This window comes from Sphaerodactylus townsendi, linkage group LG02, assembly GCF_021028975.2.
Source record: "Sphaerodactylus townsendi isolate TG3544 linkage group LG02, MPM_Stown_v2.3, whole genome shotgun sequence".
In the NCBI taxonomy this organism is placed as follows: domain Eukaryota; kingdom Metazoa; phylum Chordata; class Lepidosauria; order Squamata; family Sphaerodactylidae; genus Sphaerodactylus; species Sphaerodactylus townsendi.
Window position 1 is genome coordinate 72,270,528 of NC_059426.1, and position 23,619 is coordinate 72,294,146.

The window sequence follows — 23,619 nt, forward strand, 5'->3', positions numbered from 1 at the left end:
AACATAATGAAAGGAGAAACTTCGCGCTTTCTCCTTTCTCTCACCCACCTGCTCGCCCACTCCCTCACTCCCTCACCCGCTCACACACTCACTCCTTCACTTGCTCGCCTGCTCACCTGTGGCCTGGTCATCCGTATCTCACATGCTGCCCTCTTGCCTGTCTTTCCCTTCTTGGGGCTCTTTCATTTCCTCTATTGAAGGGAATGGCGCATGCCAGGGAGGCAAAGGAGGTGGAGGTAACAGCGGAGTCCTAAGCTAGAAGGGACTGAAGGAGGCTGCCTTTTCCCACCTGCAGCCAACATTCCCCATCTGCTTCCCCCATCCTCACAACACCCATCTTTTGAGGTGGGTGGGGCTGAGAGAGTTCTGCAATAACTATGACTAGCTTGAAGTCACATAGCAGATCTCATGTGGAGAAGTGAGGATATTAGAGTCCACTGCTCTTAACCATCAGCTTAGAAATTTCTCCTTTCACGGAAAACTAACATTGGGGCCAATAAAGGCCTGGCAGGAGTCAGGATGGAAATCATGGCACAAAAGAATCCATACAGAGAGCCTGAGGCCTGTGACAGGAAGCAGGAAAATACTGGAAATCTACATTGGCTATACAGCTCCAAGTAAATAAGAGAAGCAGTAGATAAGGAAGCAGTACAGAGCAAAAGTCAAAGTCCAATACTGACAAAGCTCTTGTATAGATTCACATCTTATCACTTCCTAGTGAAGTTGCCCTTATGCTGGAAGCCTGAAAACAGGTACATCACGACATGTATTACATGAATTTGGAGCAGTGCTTAATTTGAAGGCAAACACAGCTTTGTAATGCCAGTAGGAATGCCAGAGTGCCTCTGAACATATGCAGAGAATCTTTCCATCAATACTGCATAATCAAATTTTTCTCATAGAACAGAAGGCAGATGATGCTTTATCCTCTTCCAAATACCACAAGTTGGGGTAGCGGTGGATCAAATCAAAATGGACTAACCAAGCTGATTCAGGATAATTTCTGAGGTCCCTTAATATGCAATCTTCCTATGACAGTTTTGGTAGATGAAGGTCATTTCTAATGATGATAAATTTATGGTGCTTCCTCTGAGCACTTAACTGACCTTAGTCATGTCAAGTGATATCCCCATTCCCCAGAAAGAGAAGAGTGAATGCTTATTTTTGTTGCCAGAGGCCTTTTTTGCACGGTCAAAATGCCCTGGGATATATCCGGGATCTTACATGCTGTGGGGCTTTTTTCCCTGTTTCTGATTCCCTACGGCTCCCCGGGAGTTGAGGCAGGGCTGGTGCATTGTGCCCCAGCTGTTTCCCCACGAACCCATGGCTTTTCCATTCGCACCCCAAGCTCTTCCACAATCTCTTCCATGCATGTGCGGACAACCTCAATTTCCCACATTCTGATTGGCTTATTCTCCCCCCATTCTCCTGCTCACTTTCACTAGTTTAGTTTTAAATAACTCTAAACCCAAAACTTCTTCCCTGTTGATAAGAGACGTGGCCTTCATTGCAGTGGTAAAAAAATGTTACCGCGCTGCTCAGGATAACACTTTCCGTTCCAGAGGTATCCCGCTCTCGGCAGCGCCCAGGAACCCAAGCAAGACCCGACAAGGCTTGGATAAATAAAAGTGATTTATTGAGATGCTGACCTAAGTGTCAGCACCTCCCTTCCGCACAAACACTGCGCTGCCTAGCAGCCTTACAACACCTTAAGTACACTTTTCTACTCCGTCGGGAGCCAGGGGAGAATCAAAGGGGCAAGCCCCACTCACCATTTCAAAATAACAACCAATCATTCATTTGCAACATGCAGGAACCAATCCAAGTGTCCATTAGAGGCATCCCTCTTCTACTCAAGTTTCGCGCTAGGAGCAGGGGTAGAGGCGATGACATGTCCACTGACGGTGGACACACAAAGGCTTTCTCCAGGTGTCCGGAGTCAGGAAGCAAAGAGCGATGACATGAGGCCCCTTATCTGCCTGCTGGCTTTTAGATTATAGGCCAAGGGACAGAAGCCCTTCGGCTGAGGATTTCCCTTTTGTCCGCGTGCATCAAGGAGACTTTACACGTGAATGGGATAAGTCCTGGGTCTTAGGGCAGAGATGAAACGGCTCTCTGCCCTGGAAGCGCAAGGAGGATTTCCATACAAAGAAAGCACAAATACCAGGGAAACTTTACAAATCCTATTTCTACCTAATACAAATCGAAGTTTCTACCTAAACAAATCTGAGGACAGAGAATTAAATTTTTTCCAATGCGTTTTTTTAGTTTCGAAGACTATATTCCCAGGAGGCCGGGGATTCTCTCACAGGCTCATTGCCTTATCAAAGAAACTACAGAGGGAGGAAACTGTGGATTTTTATCCAGAGCCCGAGGGGTGTGAAGGTTACCCGCGAGATGGGAGTGTGCCAATTCTCTCAAACACACATTGATTTTAGCCAGAAAAGTGGGGTGTGCAGGCACTGTGAACAGGAGTATGCCGGTTTTCTTAAACACACAAGGATTTTAGATGGGAGGGTGGGGGTGGAGGGTGCCGATCCTCTCAAACACACAAGGATTTTATCCAGAAAAGATTAGCTTTACTGTTGGGACAAAAGGATAGCTCAATGTTATTATTGTTATTGATTATGCTGATGATGGGGAAGAAAAAGGGTTAAGCTGAAAACATTATTAGTCCTAATTCTTCCCCCCCAGCATTTTCAATGAATGCCCCCTGGTTCTAGTACGGTGAGAAAGAGAGAAAAATTTATCTCTGTCAACATTTTCTACCCCATGCATAATTTTATAGACTTCAATCATATCCCCCCTCAGCCGTCTCCTCTCCAAACTAAAGAGTCCCAAACGCTGCAGCCTCTCCTCATTTTTGCCTCAGGATTTCATTTTTTTTTCGGGGGCCTCAGATTTGTCGGGGACCTCACTTAGATTTCAGGAACGGCCGGCTTCTTCAGAGTGCAAACTGGAAGTCAATTGTAGTTTATTCTCTTGACCACTATCCAGGATTCCAAACAAGGATTAAACTGTGGCTTAGAAGCCTCCCCCACATTTGTGTGGTCCATGTATGGAAAACAGCAGCACAGAAATTACTCACTGAGAGCTCTGTCATGAATCAAGGTGTCGGCATGGAGCCCACTTTCCAGGACTCCATTTCAGATTCTCAATGTGGCAGGGGATTTATAATATTTGTTCTAATCTGTGAAAGGGTGGCTCATTTGATTTTCTGTTTTCTTTCTTTTACACAGATACCTTACCTATGGCAACAGATCCACAGAGAATGGCAAATAGAACAATGTTCTCTGTTCCACCATATGATGCCAGTGTTTTCCAGGCAGGCCAGATCATCCCTGGTACTGTTGTTCAACTGGGGGGGGGGGGGAGTACAATATGCAGGCCACCCTCTCAACCTTCCTCAACAGAACCCTCAGGTGGGAGTACTGGAGAAAATGCTCAAAGTAGAGGCCAAAACTCTGGGGGTAGGTGCCTTTAATTTTTATTCACCTTCCAGTGATTTCAATAGATTCCCCATTGTAGCAGGGGAATAGACGTCAATTTCTCAGAGGGGACACAGAGCTGAACCCACCCAAGGCCATACTTAATAATCTATACTAAATAATTTCAATGTGAAATTATTTATGTTTCCAAAAATCATATGCCCCCAACAATTAATAATTAAAAATATTTTTTTTCACTCAGTCTGAATCAAAGGCCCCTTCGGCACAGGCCAGGCAGGCAGGCTCACACCAGTATACTTTACTCCGGTGGAGCTCAGGGACCATTTGTACACTCTTGTGCAAGTGGTCTCACGGCTTCTGGGGACCAAGGAGACACCTTCGCATGGAGGCACGTCTGTGGTTCCCTTCCTTGTCGTCTCCCACCTCGTCCCTGCTTGCCTGGAAGCTCCAGGGCTGACCACCTGGGCCATGGAATGGCCCCTTCCCCCCCCCCCCCCGTGGCTCTGTGAATGGGAGCGGGGGGGGGGGTGTTGTGCGAGAATCGCTCCATGAGCAATTTGTCTGTTTACAGCGACTGTGCTCAATTGTAAACAAAAGAATAGCTCATTGAGCAATTCTCATATAACCTGCTCTGAGGCTGCTGGCATGGGTTAGGGGTGGCTTAAAGTCGTTTGCAGGGCGGGAACCATGTGAAGTTCCCGCCCCAAACGGTGCTTATACTACCCCATACCCTGCTTTATTGGCCAGTGTAGAAGGGGCTTGAGTTAAAGAAAGAGGACTCTGTAAGAGGAAAGGAAAGATCTCATGAACTCCTTAATTTGGACAATTAGAGTAAATATTTTGTTTGTATTCTTTTGGGAGCTGGGAATGTTCAGTTTGGTGAAGAGAAAGTTAAGAGGTGACATGATAGCAATGTTTATATATTTGAAGGGATGTCATGTTGGTGAGGGAGCTAGCTTGTTTTCTGCTGCTCCAGATACTCGGAACAGGAGTAATGGGTTTAAGGTGAAAAAAAAGAGATTCCACCTAAACATCAGGAAAAAAAAAATCCTGACAGTAAGGCCTGTTCGACAGTGGAATGCACTACCTTGGAGTGTGGTGGAGTCCAGGGACGTAGGTATAGATTTTTTATTGGGGGGGGGGTTCGGGGGGCCATACCCCTACCTGCCCCTAGGACATGGCCACGCCTCCCCAAGCCCTGCCCCTGGCCTAGCACTTATAAAAGCAGCTCTCCGAGGTCGGGGATGGCAGACTCCCCTGCCCTGCCCTGCCCTGCCCCTCCCCTCTGGGCAGAGGCATATAGAGGGAAAATGGAGCCTGGGTGCAGAAAAATCTATACTTCAGGCAGCTGCTGTGATGCTGGAATCCACCCCCAAACAGCATCACTTTCAATGGTGTTTAAACTAAAGAGCCCAAATTCTCCTTTTAAATCCACCTTAAAGGGAGACTCTGGGGTCCTTAGTTAAACAACATTAGAAATGATGGCTGCTACTTGGAAGGTGAATTTCATCCCCCACCCCTGGAAACAGCATCACTTTCCAATGTAGGCGTGAAGTGGTTAAGAGCAGGTGCATTCTAATCTGGAGGAACTGGGTTTGATTCCCTGCTCTGCCACTCTTCTGAGCTTCGTGGAGGCTTATCCTTGGGGAATTCAGATTAGCCTGCTTACACTCCCACACACACTTCAGCTGGGTGACCTTGGAAGCTTGTCACAGCTTTTTTGAGGAGCTCTCTCAGCCCCACCCACCTCTACACAGGGTGTTTGTTGTGAGGAGCAAGGAACCCAAGGAGATTAGTAAGCTCCTTTTGGAGTCTCCTACAGGAGAGAAGGGGGGGATATAAATCCAAAGCTCTTTTTTCTTCTTCCTAAAACTGAGGATTCCTCAGATTCCTCCCTTAAAATCCATGCTGAAGGGGGGTGAATTTAAAAGGAGAATCTAGGGAAATTTGGAGGGTGCCTGCTGCCAGGGGTGCAATTGTTAGAAAGCTTAGAGAGCACCAAACTTTTCAGGGTTATCTTTAGGAGTCTCTCCTATCGTGAAATTATCACCCAGGCTTAGCTTGCAAGTTTGGTTCAGGGGAGTCCAAAGTTATGGACTCCTCAGCCAAGTGTAGCCCCCATCTCCTATTAGCTCCTATTGGAAGCAATGGGGATGGGTGTATTCCCTTTGGGAGTCCATATAGCTTTAAGACTCCCACTAGACCAAACTTCACAAAAGCCTGGTGGTATCACCCTAAGAGACTCCTCCTGATGATACCTGCCAGGTTCTGGTGCTTAAAAGTTTGAGTTCAGGGTGTCCAAAGCTGGACCCTCAAAGTGTGCAGTAGCTCCCCCATCTTCTATTAGCTCCCATTGGAAACAATGGAGGATGGGGGCACCCCCTTTGGGAGTCCATATAACTTTGGACCCCTGAACCAAACATCACTGGAAACCTTGGGTAGCTATTATCAGGAGGAGTCCCCCAAACAATCCCTGAAAGTTTGGTGCTGCTAGCCCAAACAATGCGCTCCCTGCAGAAAAAGCACTAAAATGTTTTAAAAACCCACAAACGGAGGGGCGGAGCTTCGGACATGAATGGGGGGGGTTCAAACCTGAGGAATCCCCCCCTTACCTACGTCCATGGTGGAGTCTCCTTCTTTGGAGGTTTTGAAAGAGAGGCTGGATGGCCATCTGTCAGGAGTGCTTTGATTGTGTGTTCCTGCATTGCAGGGGGTTGGACTTGATGGCTCTTGGGGTCTCTTCCAACTCTATGATTCTATGATTCTATGTGTCACCAAGATGAATCACCTGAAGTTATTCCCAGAAAGGAGAAGAAACATGCTTAGACCATTTTGTTTTGGTGGCTAGGTATGACATCATTTTTCAGCTTTTATATATCAGCTGTATTTGAATATCTTGAAAATGGGGTGCTCCCTGTCCCTTGGTGAGTTCTTGATAAGTGTCCTGTTTCAGTTTGGAATCGATCAAAAGGAATGGACTAAATGAGCAGTGTACCTGTTTGAATGATTCTCCAGACTGTGCTTAATGATCAGAACTCATCCCTTCCCAAGTCTTGTATTTTCTTCCCACAGGTCACTCAGATCATGATTGGGCTGATTCACATCGGCTTTGGGGCTGTCCCATTAGTTCTTTTTGGAAACTACTTCCCTTTAACTTCTTTCCTAGGATATCCATTCTGGGGTGGAGGCTGTGCCTTGTGGGAAGTACTTAAGAGCTGTCTCTTTGAGAGCTGAGAGTGTTTGCTAAGTAATCGTTCGTGGATCCTTGGAATTTCCAGTCCTTAGCATCGATGACCCACAACTCCTGTGTCATGATGACCTTAGTTTAATTTTCTCTGTAACTAGGTTCATCACGGGCATATAAATTGGTTGTGTCCGCATCAATAGGTGTGTCTTTTCCTCCCTTCATGAATTATAGTCATTAATTTACATGGAAAAATGAATACAACTCTGCTTTTGTACACAATGTTGTCTTCCATAATTGACCTGAGCCTGCATGTCCCTTTATTTTCAAACATCCTGCAATGTACTGTATGCACACACATGCATCTAAAGTCCTCTACTCGCTTCCAAGTGGTTACTTTAATAGTCCCAAGGAAGCAAAGAGATTAGTTGATGGAAGGATCTTTGGAGTTATGTTGGAGTCCAACATTCACCAAATTTACCTTAGGCAAGGAATGCAATCATAAGGATTTGGAATTCCCCTGTTCTCACCCAGGACAATACCTTTATTTGGGAGAGACAAAACTTTAAGAAAGGGAGCCTTGACAGTAATTATCTAGGATGATATAATTTAATGATACTATTTGGGCTTCATGAGAAAATATGCTATTATTTAACATCCATCCCATTGCTTCTGAATAGAGTGAATTGCTCTGTAAATATTATGTGAATTTCAGTTTAATACTTTTTTTTTGTTCTTTTGGATAGTTCATCGCTTCTGGATCCCTTTCGGTGTCAATTGAGAATCATCTGAACAGGTGTTTGGTAAGAGATATATAATATTTTTTTCTTTGAAACTGGAGTCACCAACAAACAATCTTTTTCTGGTTGTGGTGAGTTTTCCTTCTCCTGAAGAAGATTTGGAAAACTTACCTTAATGCGCGGGACGTTTGAGAAGTGAAAGTATTTTTAAACTACCCTATAAGAGACACTTGGGAAGTGAAAGTACTATTATACTACATTAAAATAGACATGTTTGAAGAAGTGAAAGTATTTATTACACTACCTTATAAGAGATATTTGGGAAGTGAAAGTACTTTGAGTTTTTCCTCGGTTAAGATATGTTGTGATAATTTCTTTTATTTGATGTTATATGATGAAATATGAGCATCTACACAATATAGAGATCTATATAGGAGAGATTTGTGTTACGCCCGTGTGCAACGCCTGTGTGCCTATGCCCATGTGCGACGTGCTTCTCTGGTTGGCATTCCTTACGTTGCACACCTGAGTGTTTTTGTTCTTGTTCATTACACCTCTGAATATGCCAGCCACAGATGCAGGTGAAACATTGGGAACAAAATCCACCAGATCACAGCCACACAGCCCGGAAAACCCACCAAAACCAGTTGAATCCGGCCGTGAAAGCCTTCGACAATCTTCTTCTGCATTATATATCAACCAATGATTTCTATAAGAGGTATTCAGGAAACTCTGTTGCCCTCCTAGAGCAAGGCTTAGTGGTTCCATCAAGTTCCCCATCCTGTCCTCATTATATCAAAATGTCTCAGTGTACACAGCAAGTTTGGCTGAAATTGACTTTCCCCATAAAATGTCAAATTTTGTAGAAGGCCTCTGTGAGTCATTCTGACCCTCTTCTCCACGGAGCCTCTCTTCCTGGAGCAGCACATCTTATTTTGACATCCACAGTCTCCACAACAAGTCCTGGCAGCTCATACCCTATCTTCACTACTGGATCTACTAATCTCTACTAAAGATGACATCGAATGTGTCGTTTCTATACCAGGTGCCTTTGACGGCACTTTTAATAGGACATCCCGTAAAAGCAACAATTATCCATTCAGTCAAGTCCAGTCTTACATGGTGGACAAGTCCAAAGAATGTTCTCCAAGGACTTCACATATGCCAGTTTCTCTGGATAGGGTGCAGTGGTTGACAGCATACTTGCTCAGGGCTTGTGGTCAAGAAAAGAATTGCTTTTCCCTATCAGCAGGATGGAGCTGAGGATGGTTACCCTGACCCCTTGGTTCTTCTAACTACAACTAAAGTAAAAACATGTGCTGGTCAGGATGGACAGCATTGCCATGAAGACCTACATCAACTACCAGGGATGTTCCTGTTCCTCATCCCTGTACAGGAAAGCTGTAAAACTACTTTCCTGGGTGGAGAAGAACCTTCTGTCAATGAAAACCAAGCATGTGAAAGAAGCCATCAATACACAAATAAACTGGCTCAGCCATCAAGAAATACAGGAGGGAGAATGGCAGCTCAAGAATATCTTTCTATGAATCACCCAACTTTTGGGCAACCCAGTGGTGAATCTCTATGCCTCTCTAGCCAACTATCAGGTGAGACACTTCTTTACCCAATTCTACCACCCTCTGGCTGAAGCCATCGTTGCCCTGATGGCCCTATGGCCTCAAAGTCTACGTTATGCCTTGCCCCCATTGCCAGTAGTACTAGGACTACTGAGAAGGATCAAAATGATGCATAGGGAAGAGATAGTTGTGGCCCCCTACTGGCGAGAACACCCATGGTTCTGCACCTTTTAACAGATTTATCCAGACAGCTTCCCACAGTTATTCCGTAGCTGGGAGCATGGCAGAAGTCCAAGCATCTTCACATCATTCGATACCTCCAGGGTGCACCGGCTGCAGACAAGCCACAAAACCACTGATTTCCCACTTGAAAACTCAACACCATACTGAACATTTTAACCAAGTTCCACTCAAACCTCTTAATAAGGCCACCTTAAAATATCTCAGAATGAAGACGATCTTTCTGGTGGCTATAATGTTTGCTTGCAGTGTCTCAAAGCTATCTGCACTCTCAATAAACCCAAACCTATGCACCCTCCATAATGACAAGGTAATACTTTGAACTGAGCAAGCCTTTCCCAGGTAGACAACATATTCTACTGATGGCAAGAAATTTGCTTTCCTTCCTTTGCTTCTAACCCAAAACATCTAAGGGAAGTTCTATACCTTAGATCAGTGGTTCCTAACCTGGGGTACTTGTACCCTCAGGAGAACACAACAGAGCATTTGGGGGTATGCAAAAAAATGGAATGGATTTGTCAATGTGGGTGTATTATTTTAGGGAAATGAGTTACACTAGCGCAAAAAGATTTGGAACCACTGTCCTAGATGAACAAAGAGCACTGAAGATGTACATAGTCAGAACACTGACTAAGGAAATCAAAGCCCATGTTCATTGAACATGTTCACCACCAAACTTGGGGAAGATGATATCGAGCCACACCATCAACAGGTGTCTCAAATCCTGCATTATAGAGCTTACCGGTCTCTAAAACTTGAGCCAGGAATAACAGCTCATTCTGGGAGGAGTGCCACAATTAATGCAGCCTTCACAAGAAACACATAAGTTGAAGATGTATTGCCCCGATCATCAATATTGACCTTCATTAGGCATTACAAAATAAATGCATACAGTTTGTCAGATGTGACATTTGAAGAGTTCCAAGACAATGACTCTCCCATGTAACAAGGACACTGCTTTTGGAGGTCCCATAAGATATCCTCAGGCTCAGAGGGAGAATGACCAATTAGTACTTACCAATATCTCCTGAGCACAGGAGGGCATATTAACTTTTCTCATCACTGTTTTTCTTCCTCGACAAACTTGCTCTAACCTTCTTCTTTTTCCTTCCTAAACTATGTTGTATAACAAGAGTGATGTTTTTTTCCTTTTCAGTACATATTTCACAGTTATAGATATAGTTAGAATTACAGTTTTAAAAATTAGCTGATTAGATTGACTGCTATCTGGAATACCAGAATTGAGGAGGAGGAGAAGGAGAAAAATTCATTTCCTGCCTCCCTGATTGGATAATGGGAAACACCTCATAACATGTCTTCCTGTGCTCAGAGGAGAAAGACCCTTCACCAGTGGTTGGTTTCAGTTCCATAACCTGGCCTAAAGCCAAATGGGACAGTTCTAAACAATCTGCTATCACATGATAGGCTGTAGATTATATGAGCCATCCAAGTATCTGCAATCACAAGGCTGCAAAATCAATGAGCAGAAATATTCATTGTGGGCTTTTCCACGTTCTAATTTTCTTCGCTTCTAAGTTCCTGTTTCTTGGGGGGAGAGGTCAGGTCTACATGAGTTTTGCTCTCTAGAGTGGTCAGTTTGAGGTAATACAAAATTAAATCCGGCATAAAAACCTGCAGTTCAAATATGCAGTCTAATATACTGGATTTGATCTTGTGTTATATTGAATCAACCACTAGGGGGAGCAAACCATGTTTGAGACTGACCCCCCCCCCCCGCTACCCCACAGAAACAGGAACTTAGAAGCAAGAAAAATGAGAATGTGGAAAGGCCATGTGTAACGTAAAGGGGACACCACCTTGACTGGGGAACACAGACACTGACAGAAAGAAACACTGGAACAGATTTTAAATGAACAAAACTGAAAATGTTTATTTATGGCTTGACAGAGAGGCTTCTCCTTGGAGGTAAACCTGGAGAGAGGTTTTAAACTTTGATGGTTTCTGAGATAGTTCGCTTAAGCTTAACGGTTACAGTCAGTTTGTCTTAAGCTTAGCGGTTGCAGAGAAATATTGGTTTTAAACTGAACGGTTTCAGGCACTTCACTTAAGATGTTACTTCACAGACACTAGATGGTCTCTGTTTCCATTACACCTCTTCTTGTTCATGTCTATATAAATTCTAAGATCTAAGTCTGGTAGGATCATGCACACACTCAGCCAATTTACTTCTCAGTCAGTCCCAGCAATTTCCAGGGCTCTAAAATGCCTCTCTTTCGGACTGGACTCTCTGGGTGACTGGGTTTTAGGAACAGGGATGGACAGACTGTGTCTGGGCAGGTTAGCTGCCAGGCACCTGAGCTCAGGCAGTTCACACTCCACCCGCCAAGACTCCAGGGCCTTCCACACACTCCCTCAAGCTTCCCCAGCTTCTGAGCCAGAATCCTTCTCTTGTCAGCGCTGACAGACTGCTCAACTCTGCTCTCTGACAGCCTCCCCATTACAACTGCCTTCTACTCTCCGCGGTTGCAAGCATACTTCCAGCTCCCCCCCTAGTGTAGTCACATCCCGCGCAGGGTCACATTAGCTTTGGCGAAGAGGCTAGAGGCCAGCTGGAGGAGTTCCTTATCTGGTGGAGAGCGCCAGCAGCCAGGAGGCGCTGGGTGTCCGTGTTCCTAGCTTACTCTGCCGATGTGCTGGAGTTCCTGGCACCTTTTATTATATGATTCCTAGCGGGGCGCATAGCGGAACGTGGGGAATTCCGGCCCGAGCGGAGACTGAGAGATCATCATGTGATGCATGTGATCTCACCTTGGCTGCTCACACGCATGGAGGAGGAGAGCATCAGCTGCCTAGCCTAATCCTCACCTGGAGGCAAGACCATTAACCCTTTGTCCAGGACACCCGCGGTTGTGAGCCAGGTGAAGTTCATGACCTGTGACTCGCATCGAGGGGATGAGGGGTGGGGAGCTGTGTCGTAATTTTCAGAAGGCCGTGAGGAGCTTCGTGTGCCCAGCGCCCCATTTACCCTGGTGCTGCTGGGCTTCCAGCAAAGTGCATCCCTACATCTCCTCCTTTTTTACATTTAGAAGGGAGGTCAGGAAATGTTGGAGGGTGGATTTAAAGGGACGCTTCATCTCCTCCACCGCTTATGGCTAAAGCTTGGCCGAGCTGCTTGTGTACAACATTAGAACTTGGTTATGTGCGATGTAAAGAGGGAAGGTTGAGGGGTTTCTCTTACACATGTTACAGGCAATATTAGATATACATTGAATGAAACAAGATCCGGACGATGAGGCACTACAATCAAGCTTTCAATGCATCTGGCAACTCATGCACTTTCATATGAATCAACAATGACAAAACCAATCAATGGCGTAACAGATTAGAATTGGTGAACTTCATAGAAGGGCACAGGCCAGAACGCCGATAGTCTTGGTGTTAAGCAGGAAATAAGTCCGGGAGTTCCTACGCGAAGTCGCGAGGAAACATAATTCCGCCTTTGGCTAGAGCCGCTCTGCAAGGCCATTCGGCAAAAAGGGGGCCAAGGGAAGGGGAGCGATGGCGGCTAGCGTGGGCTTCCGCGGTGGAGCCTGGAGGTGGAACTGATGAGTGAGGCGGCAGCAAGAGAGTTCCCGCAGACCGGATGCAATAACAAATAAAATAACATAACTTCTACAAATTAAAGCATGCAGCCTAACTCGATCAGCTGGGTTATTGTGCATTTCATAGCAATTCCTTTGGAGGTTCGGCTCCCAAAGGGCATCATGTAGATGGAAACGAATAAACATAGCTTAAACAATACAAAGGCTAGGTGGATGCCAGAAAGGAAAAGGGGCAGCCCATGGCTGCATAATTGTCCAACAATGCCACGGTTCTTGTTAGTTTGGCCTACCAAGCCTTTTAGGACGATGGTGGTAGGGAGTCCATGGATTTCAAAGAACGTAGAGAGAGAGCTCACCGATAGTCTTTAGCATTGCAAGCCCAGTGGCTCCGCGAGCAAGGCCGCGAGAATAAGTACGTTCCGATAACAATCAGGTGGCTGGAACAGCCGAGAGTTCCGCTAAGGTTAACCGACAGGAGATGTTTCCCTGGCTGCACTTCAAATCCTGCGCCAGAGGCGGCAGAGAGAGGAGAGAGAATGGCAGCCGTAGATGAGGAGCAGCGACACATTAAAGGCCAACCTCTGGAGCCTTGGCAGCTGGCCCAGCGTGAAGGATCCGAAACGCTACGCGGCGGTAGCCGTGAATTGCTCCCCAGATGTTGGTCTGGTCAAAGCTCATTGCAGGGCCGACTCGCCACCGGGCAGGGAGGCAAGTAGCAGCAGGCAGAGGGATGGTGGTCAGCGCCCAAAGCTGGCGGCATGATTGCAAAGCAGGGCTGTACAGAGATCCTCCGGGCTCGCCCTCGGGGGCAGCTTTGCTGAAGAAAGCAGCTCTTGAGCTTAATACGATCGCCTTGACATCCCCAGGTCATCCGGTGCCTTGGACCGGGCGCTGGTGGCGGGCAAGTTTCCGCTTTTGACGGCCGCTGGCATGGATCCTCCGGTGAGAGATCGCTGCATCTGGCCCTGGGATGGGGCTGATTTCCTCCCAAGCCATCTGGCTGGGCTGGCCTGTCATGGCGTAGTCGGGAGTCCACAGGAGATCTCTGTAGGAAGAAGGACTGGAAACACACCCTTCCCTGGTTATAGGAGGGCATCGGGTCCGCGCCAGGCTTGGAGAGCCTGTGCGAAGGGAGGTCAAAGATCAAGATTTTGTTGGATTTTGAGTGTTTGATATAAAGAAGACTATATATAAGAAGGCTTATCTCTGCAGCTCCGCGTAGGGGTTGCTTTTAATGACTTCTGCTGGTTAGGCCGCCAACTCCTGCTTCTCTGCTTCTAGGATTTAAGCTGTTTGGACAGAAGGGAGGGCAAGAGGGTAGATGCGATCCCCATGGGACTTAGCTGGCTTCAGAGCGCCATCAGGGTGCGGTTAAAAGCGAGGGTCCGGAAGACCTCGTGTGAGGAGGGGGGCTAGCGACCCTGAGGGAATTGTGGGTGTGCATGCTTAATTTGGTAAATACAAAAAGAGGGCTTGGATGCGCTTTTGGGTGATGGATGCATCCGGGAGACAAAGTAATCAAGGCGATGCGAGGGGTAAATTCCCCCACACACAAAGGGGAGGGGTGGCTTTCTTGCAGGAAACGTAATACCCCGTGGACCTTGCGGTTAGACGGCTTGAAGGGCTGGAAATGGTGCTGGAATTTGTAATCGGATTATCTTGGGGAGATAAGCTGCTCAGCCAGTGACCGCCCTTATACGGCCTCGCCCGGGCGGGCCACCGGAATAAGGTCAGAAACCGAGAGCAACATTGCTGTGTTTCTGCCGGGTTTATGCGTGAATCTAGAAAGCCGCAGCATCCTCTCAATTTAGGGCCTGTCCTGGCAGTGCTGGGCGTGTACCAGGATGTGGCCCAGGACTTTAATCCAGGGAGGGCCAGTCAGCCAATTCGGCCCTCCCCACTTCTGCTGGGTTGAAAAAATAGGAAGGAAGGGAAGGAGGGAGGAGGGAAGCCAGCTCCTGACGTGAGGGAATTTAGGGAGTGAATTCAGGAGACAAATACAAAGGGTACCGTGAAGAAAAGAAAAGGGGGGGGGTTTTGGAAATTTACATTTCCCCTGTAAGGAAGACCTTAAGCGGTTTGAACTTGAACCCCCCAGGCATTGTGACCCCAGCCAGGTGTTCCCAGCGGAAGATGTGGGCACGGAAATAACTCTGGCTCCATATATATCGCAAACTTGTGCCACGCCAATGTGGTAAATGTAGGCTCAAACCTTTCAGGGCACTGGGCAATACACATAATCAAAAGGAGAAAAAACTTTAATTGAGGCACAAGAGCATAGCTTAGAAGCTAATGGAAAATCCTCTCTTATGAGGGGAAAACTTTAGGGTCTCTCTGAGAAGGGGGCAAGACATACAGAACATACAAGTAGGTATACAGAGGCACATATAAAGTAGCAATGAGGAGGATTGCAACTCTGATTTGAGATCTCTGTTCTCTGGATCTTGCAGGGCTTATCTCCCTTTGTGGTGGCTGCAATCCTGCTCTAGGGAGGTACTGACGATTTTGCTGCCACTGGGAGCTTTGGAGAGCTTCTAGGAGGCTTCTGTACACAGGCCTCAGGAGGCTATGAGATCTGGTTTGAGCCTTACAGCTGGAGAGGGCCAAGGGGGGCTTCTTCTTCCCTTGAAGGACTTTGGGCTTAAGGCCATTGTGCTTTTGAAAGCATCTTCCCCTTTTCCATGCCCTCTTATCATTGTTTTGTAGATTGGCTATGGGGCATTCCTTGAGGAGGGAGTTCAAAACGGCAGTCCCTCTCCTTGCTTAATGAGAAGCGGACTCGCGATAGTGCCAGAATGCCATGGCGTTCTCTTCCGCCAGCATTTCTTCTGTAGCAATTCAGTGACTGTGGACTCTGCAGAGATTTTTGAGAAATGCCGCATTGCTACTCTGGGGTACCGGGCGGAGGCATGGTGACTTTCTAAAGTAGAAGGGCTTAGCAGAGCAGGAAGCAGACGTAGGACGAGGGGAGCAAGCACCCAGATTTAGATTAAGCTGAACTTAGATCAGACTCGGAAAGTGAAAGAAACATCGGGAGGCAGGATGATCGGGATGAACTTGGCAGTTCCCAAGTGGATGTTTGTCCGCAAGACCTGGATGTGGATGGCTCCCTGGTGCGCGGGAGTCCGATGACCCTGGGATGCATGAACGAGAAATCCCCTGTTCAGCGGCAGAAGCTTTGGCAAGCATCTTTACAGCCCAATGGTCTCCTCGTGGGGATGGGATCACTACACTGAGCTGGAGCAGCTAAGATCTCATAAGGGGGGAAGGCCCGGGAAGCGGGAAGGGTTTGAGGTGCGGACCTTTATTCCGGCTGGGGAGATGCCCGGTGCTGAGCCTCCCCAGCTGGGCATTGGGGAAGCACCTGGTCTTAGAGCCTCCCTGGGGTCTCTTAGCCCTCTAGGGGGAGAGACCCCTCCACTCGGTGAGCTGTAGAGCCCCTCACCGGAGGCAGCTCTACAATCACTTTACGGAGAGTGTCACTGGCTTGTTGCAATTGAAAAAAACACTCTGTAAATCTCGGCTGTCTCTATGGCAGCGGAGAGGGCCAGGCAAGGCTTCTAGAAGAGCTGGCTTGATGGGCTTAAAAGATCCGATATCCTGGCAAGCCTTTAAGCATGTCCGGGCCAGTTCTGGGGGGTTCCTACCCAGACACCTGATGACTGCTGGCGAGGCACTCCAAGCCGGAGGCTGCTCTTTGCTGTAAGGTTGCATGCCTTTACGAGTTCACCAGCCTCCTGGAGCCTCCTCGTTTGTCCAACCTGCCTCTCTGAGAGCCCTCCCTGGAGCCTGTTCTGGCGGACCTCGCATACCGGGCCTCTGAGGAGGCTTACTGGGCCGGACGCTTGTAAAGCTTTTGGGCATGGCTGCCTAGCGTGCTGGGGATTCTCAAAAAACGCTTTGTAAGTATGCATTCTAGAGGCGACTTATAAGGGCATAGATTGGCTCCCGCAGGACAATTTGTGTGCATTGGGGTTAGTGGACAAGCCTCGCGAGCCATTACAAAGCTGCCGGGCGGTGTAGAGTGCTGCCAGAGGCTGCCCTCCTCTGCTTATGCACCGCTGGCGGTAATTGTGTGTTGTGGGCCTTCCCAGATCGCTACATACTGTGCAAAAGGGTTTAAAAAAAGCATGTGAAAGGTGGTTTTCTGTAACTCCTCCGGAACCATTAGGTGGTTCCTGGTAACTGCTTCCAAACACCCGCCTCTACATAGGGCTGGTGGATCTTCTACGTTCCCGCATTGCCCTTGGCGGAGAGCCTCAGTGCGAGAATGTTGCTAACCTAGGGAGGCGACACAGTGCGACAGCTTCGCAATAATGATGCCATCCCTCGCTATTCGTGTAGTGGACTGAGGGCACATGGCAAGGATGTCGGCATCGCCTTCCGTCTGTGTTCCGCTCTTCTTTGCAGATCGCGGGCATAGCCACGCTCTGTTAGGGTTTTGAAACCAGCGGGCCATTACGCATACGCCGACCGGTAGGTGCGGTGGCTTTTAAGAAAACCGAAGGCGGAGCTGAGGAGAGGCCACATGAAACTGGAAGGAATTTGAAGCGAGGCGGGGAAGCAAGGGAGGCAGAGGGAGGACAGGCGGCCCAATTTAGGGTGGATGAAGGTTAATCTGGGTGAGACTGAAGCTGAAGGGTCGGAAGCGAGGCCGATGGGCCTACGCAGGTTAGGAGCCATAGACGCGGCAGGCTGACGCACATAACATTGCTTCGTCATCATTAGTAGAGCAGTGACATCGGGCGCCGGTAGCGCGAGGCTCCTGCGTGAAGAGGCGCCCTCGATGTTTTCCCCTTAATCCTTAAGATCTCAATGCTCCCTCTTCTGGGTACCATGGACATTGAGCTTCCAATCTCTCAACCAATTATCGCGAGCTCCCCTCTCTCTTATGGAGACTCCTACGTGATTTCCTCGCTAAGTTGCCAATTCACTAACGCTACTTGGCTTGTCATGAAGCTCTCCTGCTTCTTTGCAAGCCCTATACTTACCGCTGGTTCGGCCAGGACGAGAGAGTGTCTCTAGGAATCCCCGAGTCCCCTGGATGCTACCGATCCAGCAGATGGGCGGTGTACCAGAGGTGGGTTCCTGGATGCGCCTGATCCGAAGCTGGACGCCGGGTACCGCTGACCCTTCCCAGGCCAACGGTAAGCAGGGTGGAGGTTTGAGGATTCCTCGTGGCTCTGCGGCACCAGCTTGCAGGTCAGTCCCGCGCAGGGTCGCCGCTGCCTACAGGAAGGCGAGAGGCGCAGGACGCTGGAGGTTTCATCTGGGTGGAGCCAGCTTGGTAGCGGAGCGCTGGGTGAATCCGGTGGTTCCTAGCTTAATTCTGCCGCTGGTGCTGGTTCCTGGCACCTTTTATTATGCGTGATTCTAGCGCGGGGCGTGTAGAAGGGCGGAACGGGGAATCTCCTCGGGAGGCGGGAGGCGGAGAGCGGAGACTGGAGAGATCATCACTGCGTGATGCATGATCTCACCTGGCTGCTACGTGCGGAGAGGAGCATCAGCGTCTGGGCCTAATCCTCACCTGGGGGCAAGACCATTGTCCCTTTGTCCGGGACACCCGGTGGTTGTGAGCCAGGTAGTTCATGACCTGTGACTCATCGGGGGATGAGGGGTGGGGGAACGGTGCGACCAGAAGGCCGTAGGAGCGCCGGTGTGCCAGCGCTCTACTTACGGTGCTGCTGGGTCAGCAGTGCATCCCTACACCTAGCTTTTTCCAAACGTTACTGGACCTTTTTCAACCAATCAGGTTGGTTCTCTCCTTGTGGAGCCTTTTTCTCTTTTTCTGGCTGTTGCTAAGGCCTTCTCCCTTTGGCCTGCTGTACGCCAGCCCTTCAGGGTGGGGCAAGTTCGTTACACCATGTACTGGATCCAGAAGGGATTTTGTCCATAGTGCGTGAATTTCTCACATCTACCTCTTGCAACAATCAAAAATGGCCATTGATATGTTGCTCTGGGACCAGGGGTGGAGGAAATGAGGAAACACATGCTAGTAGAATCAGATGGCTACTGTGGAAGGGAGGAACCAGTAAAAAAATCACAATTCCTACCGCCTTCCAGCTGCAGAGATTACAGCGTCCCTTTCAGCTCCAAGAAACAAGCCATAAATATTTCCAAGAGCAAAATTGTTCAGACTGAGGTCAAGCCAGCTGTTATGTCCAAGGTCAGGTTTCCAAGAATCAGTCAGGGGGTTCGGCAGACCTAGTATTTGTTGAATTTGTTTTGTCAGCACCCAGCTGCTCCTAATAGGAGACTTTATAGCCATATGCCGGGACATCAAGCATACAGCCTGTCTCTCAGGGACCTGTCCTCCCACCTGTGAAACTGACAAAATAAATATACCACCATGCAACCACTACACACTGTGTCTCAGAGAAACACATGCTATTATGACATGTCTCTGAAAATGCCAGCCATACATGTGGGCGGAGCATTAGGAGCAAAAACATGGCCACACAGCCTGGAAAACCCACAACAGCCAGTCCTGCAGAGACTCACATCAATGTGCAGCAAGGCACACACTGCACCACCAGGTCTCTAGCTAGGATCCCAGCCTTCTGTGAGAATCCAAGGAGGTTGGTCACCCTGGCAAATTGGGGCCAAGTGGCTGGTCTGCTTTTGCTGACTTGGAGATGACTCTGGGCCATCTGTCAGCTGCAAATCCGGGAGTGCCTGCACCTTATCTCTCTGCTAGTACTTCATTCACACAAATATCAGAATTCAAACCTATCAATGTTATTTGAAGAAGCTTGGTTGATTTTTGGACTCTTTCAGGTGCAAAGCAGTGTGGGAATGAACATCACAAGTGCTGTAATGGCATTAACTGGTGTGAGTCTATATATCTCAGAACTGATTTTAAATGCACGACCTGGAGAAGCAAATGTAAGTGAACAAATGTCACCAATACATTTGATGTTATGTTATTTGGATTCACAGAAGGGGCGTGTGGCAATGGGACTGAAATACCTCATAGCCTGAGCTGTTTACCATTTTCTAGACTTAAGCATAGCAGCTTGTTGTTGTTTTTCTTTCCAAAAGGGTTGTTTCATATGTTTTTTGATTATCATTCCTTTCATTTTTGCTGTTTTGTTTTCATCATTCTATTTTGTTATTATTTCCAACTGGCTTCAATGAAAGACACCCCCATTTCTCAGGTCTGCACTTTTATGGTTTCCATGGGGGTGGCCCCACTCCCAAAATTGGTACTTTTCAAGTTCAGGTTTATTAGACCCAGATTTTTAAAAAAACAACAACAACATCCTGAAGCCAATACTACCTATTGGCTTTTTTTGGATTTCTCTGAATGTTTTTGGGCTGTTAAACCCAAATCTGAAAAATACACCTGCCTGTGGACTACATGTGGGTCTAGGGGGCAGCAAGGGGGCCTCAAGCTGAACCCGTATTACCTGCTGCCTCTGAGACCTACCTGGAGTTCACAAGCAGGAGCAGCATTGACCTGTGGGCATCACCTTCAATATCCATGAGCTAGACCAAGGCCAGCATTGAGTCCCACGCGCTGCCTCTGAACCCCATGTAAACTTTGGAGGCGGCAGGCCTGGCCAGTCTGCAGGTGAGCGAGAAAGGGAAAAGGGAGAGGAGTTTCTTCTTTTTTTTAAAGGTGGTGGGCTGAACTGGCCTTGCAAAATGTTGAAAAAAACCCAACATTTTTCAGAATTCACTTTTTTGCCACCTTTTTTGAGGATGACCCCCTCCCCAAATACCAGCAAGGTATTCTTTGGGGCGAGGGGGGAATAGTTCAGAATTACTTGAACACCCACCCCTACTTTTCCATCCAAACTGCACAAAACTTTGAGGTTGTAATATTCAGGATTTGCTTGGACAGGGGATAAGGTTTAAAGAGCAGCAGACAAGCAGAAAAATACAGACTGCAAGGGGGAAATTTGACACAGCAGGGCAGGAACTGTGAGGAGAGAGGAAGGCAAACTCCAACCCCTTTAGGGATTTATCCTTTTGGACTGGAGTATCTTACGTGTGAAACTAATCTTAGTGGCTGCAGCTTGCAGTCAATCAAGAAAGCCCAAAGCCTTTCCTCCTCCCCTTAAAAAGCATGTGCTCTCTCTACGCTAGGGTTACCAGCCCCCATGAGGGACTGGAGATCTCCCAGTATTATAATTGATCTTCAGATGATAGAGATCAGTCCTCCTGGAGAAAATGGCTGCTTTGGAGGGTGGACTCTGTGGTTTTGTACCCTGAGTAGGTCTCTTCCATCTCCAGGCTCCACATCTCCAGATCTCCAAGTGTTTCCCAACATAGAAATGGCAACCCTATTTCCTTATTGGGGAAATGCTGTTTGCTTTGAAAAAGTGAAACCAATCAAGGCAAAGACTGTAATAACAAACAAAACCTGTTGAAAGGAAAGAAAATAACGGGGAGTGTTGTTGTTGTTATATAAACTGTTTAGATGAGGGATTTGTTTAATTTGCTTAGTAATTATGACAATTAAAAACATTCTATTTTCATAATTATTGCAATGAATACAGAAAGGAATGTACAATTCAGCTGTTTTTACTACAGCTGAGAAATACGAAGGAGAATGCACCAAGCACATGGTTTAGGGCTGGCAACCTTTAGATGGGGCTTATAATTCTCCTGGAATTAAAACTGATGTCCACTCTAAACAGATCAGTTCTCCTGGAATGTCTTTAAGAGGTAGACTATATGGTATCACATCAATGCTAAGTTCCCTTCCTTGATTCTGCCCCCAAATCTCTATGAATTTCTCAACTTGGCCCTGGCAAATCTACCTCCCCTCCATATGCATTTCCTTGAATTTTGTGATGAATATGATAGGCACAGGGCAAGGCCCTGTCCACAGAGCAAAGGCTCTGCCCGGTTATAAAAATAACCATCCACAAGCTTCTTCAGTGTTCAGAGATTTATTGTTTTCAATTCTGCACAGAAGAGGGAACTCTCCTCTGTTAGCAACAGGGAAGAGGTTCAAAGGGGCTGTTGCTTGTGTAACATAATTTATACCCTCTTACAAACATCCCTCCTTGTCTTCTAACCATTGGCTAGATTTGGAATACGTACACATTGCCATTTGAATCTCCACTCCTGTCTAAAGCCCACCTTGCTTTCTACAATTGGGCGTGTATTCTCTATGTCATCTTGCCCCGCTCAGAGATCTCGGTTGCTATAGTACTTCACCCTTATCTCTGTGTTTGTGAGCTTCTGCTAATTCCTTATCTCCTTGGTGGGGCCCTGTTTTCCCAAATCAAAGCTCAGTGTCAGGCTGCTCTATGAGTTTCGTTTTAGAATTTTATGCTCAATCAAGATGGGTAAACTTCATGAGCAAAAGGTTCAAAATTGCCGCCAGTTCTTCCATTAGTGTTTTCCAGATATAGACCAAGAAAGTAATGGGGAGGGTACTTGTTATTGTTGCAGTTGAACTAAGTCACTGGACATAAGAGGTGCATATTGGTCACTCACATTTTTCTGTGCCCTTCAGTCCAATAGTGTTGGCCCGTCTGTTCTCCTCCTCCTCTTCAGTTTGCTGGAGTTTTGCATCACCGTTTCAACAGCACATTTTGGATGCCAAGCTGTGTGCTGCAACAGTGTCCCGGTAAGTTTTTGATGCCTTACTCACTGTTTAAGCAGATCATGAATATTTATAAGACAATCTATATATTGAACTGAGTTTTTAGTCTTTTTATAATTTTATATTAACTTGTGTTTGTACATTGAAGTGTGCATAATATATTTACATTGTGAGCCACTCTGAGCCTGGCCTGTGGCTCGGGTAGAGTGGGAAATAAAATCAAAATAAAATAAAGTAAAATCCCAAAGATCAGAAGATAATTCATGGGAATGTTCTCCTTATGCAGGCAAATAAAACATGGCTAGAAAATGTCTTCAGGGTACGATGAGGATCTCATAGCTCCCTCTGAATCTTCAGATGATATTTACTTTTTGAGACAGGATGTTGGTTCTAGACTGTGAGTCTCCTTAGTCTTGTCTGAGAGAAGACCTCACTGTCTATTTTCTGGTCAGTGTCAACAGAACGCCACACAGTGCTTCAGATCAGAATTTATTGAATAATACTCATGCATTCATGCGTGAAATAGGCTGTTTATGAGACGTGCTATTCCTTGGATAAGTGATGCCCAAGTGGAAAAGCATTCAAAATGCCTCGTTTCTGTATGCCGTTCTGTCCCAACCAGCATTCTCATGCAGGAGACTTCAGGCCGGACATCTGCGTCTTGGTCTGGTGATAGTAAACCTCCTCGCATGGCACTTAGCATGGTTCTAGGAGGAAATCCAGACTTTTCCCCCAAGTGGTCTCTGCTGGGATGGATCGTGTTGTGCAGTCTGCAGGTTTTTGTTCAGTAGGAACATATCACCATTGTTCCGGCCATGCAGACTTCGTGTTGTGTTCCAATCTATTTCTTATATACACGTAGAATCTTTGCTTCTGGTTGTGTGCGTACGACTTTGATATCCTTGTAGAAGGCCACATCTTCAAGCTCGAGATCCATTTCTATCTTTAGCAGCATTATTAGTTCTGCTGCCAGTATGGCACCGCACAGTTCCAGTCTTAGAATGGTGTGCCCTTGTGGTGGTGCCAGCTTAGCCTTTCCCACAACAAAGCCTACGTGGATTCGGCTCTCCCTGCTGTTGACCCTTGCATATGCCATGGCTGCTATCTCCTGCATCTGAAAAGACATGACATTCTCTGTGGGAAACAGCAGTGGGTGAGATTGGCACGTAGGCTGCATTGGATGAAAGATGTGTCAGCCCCTAGGCCCAGGTACTTCATGTCTTTGACGCAATCTTCTGAATCAAACGCCTCCAGCATTTATCTGCTGTTGGAGGTGATCTTGTGCAGATTGAGGTTGGCCACCC

The 23,619-nt window shown here is 47.2% G+C and overlaps 1 protein-coding gene across 1 annotated transcript; it reads left to right on the forward strand.

Moving 5' to 3' along the window:
• Positions 1 to 203: 203 nt before the first annotated feature.
• LOC125426293 (membrane-spanning 4-domains subfamily A member 8-like) lies at positions 204 to 23,264 on the forward strand. The gene is made up of 8 exons (XM_048484552.1): positions 204 to 236; positions 3,414 to 3,470; positions 6,522 to 6,653; positions 7,380 to 7,436; positions 19,531 to 19,617; positions 20,351 to 20,377; positions 22,226 to 22,339; positions 23,178 to 23,264. Exons 1-8 carry the CDS (start codon positions 204 to 206, stop codon positions 23,262 to 23,264), a joined length of 594 nt encoding a protein of 197 aa, XP_048340509.1.
• Positions 23,265 to 23,619: the final 355 nt, after the last annotated feature.

What these genes read in the sequence shown, in the direction of transcription:
- LOC125426293 (XM_048484552.1), top strand. Translation starts at nt 204, where the DNA reads ATGGCGCATGCCAGGGAGGCAAAGGAGGTGGAG. An exon ending in GGGAGGCAAAGGAGGTGGAG is followed by an intron (nt 237 to 3,413) that starts GTAACAGCGGAG and finishes CTTCCTCAACAG; the next exon opens with AACCCTCAGGTGGGAGTACT. An exon ending in TGTGCTGCAACAGTGTCCCG is followed by an intron (nt 22,340 to 23,177) that starts GTAAGTTTTTGA and finishes ATATACACGTAG; the next exon opens with AATCTTTGCTTCTGGTTGTG.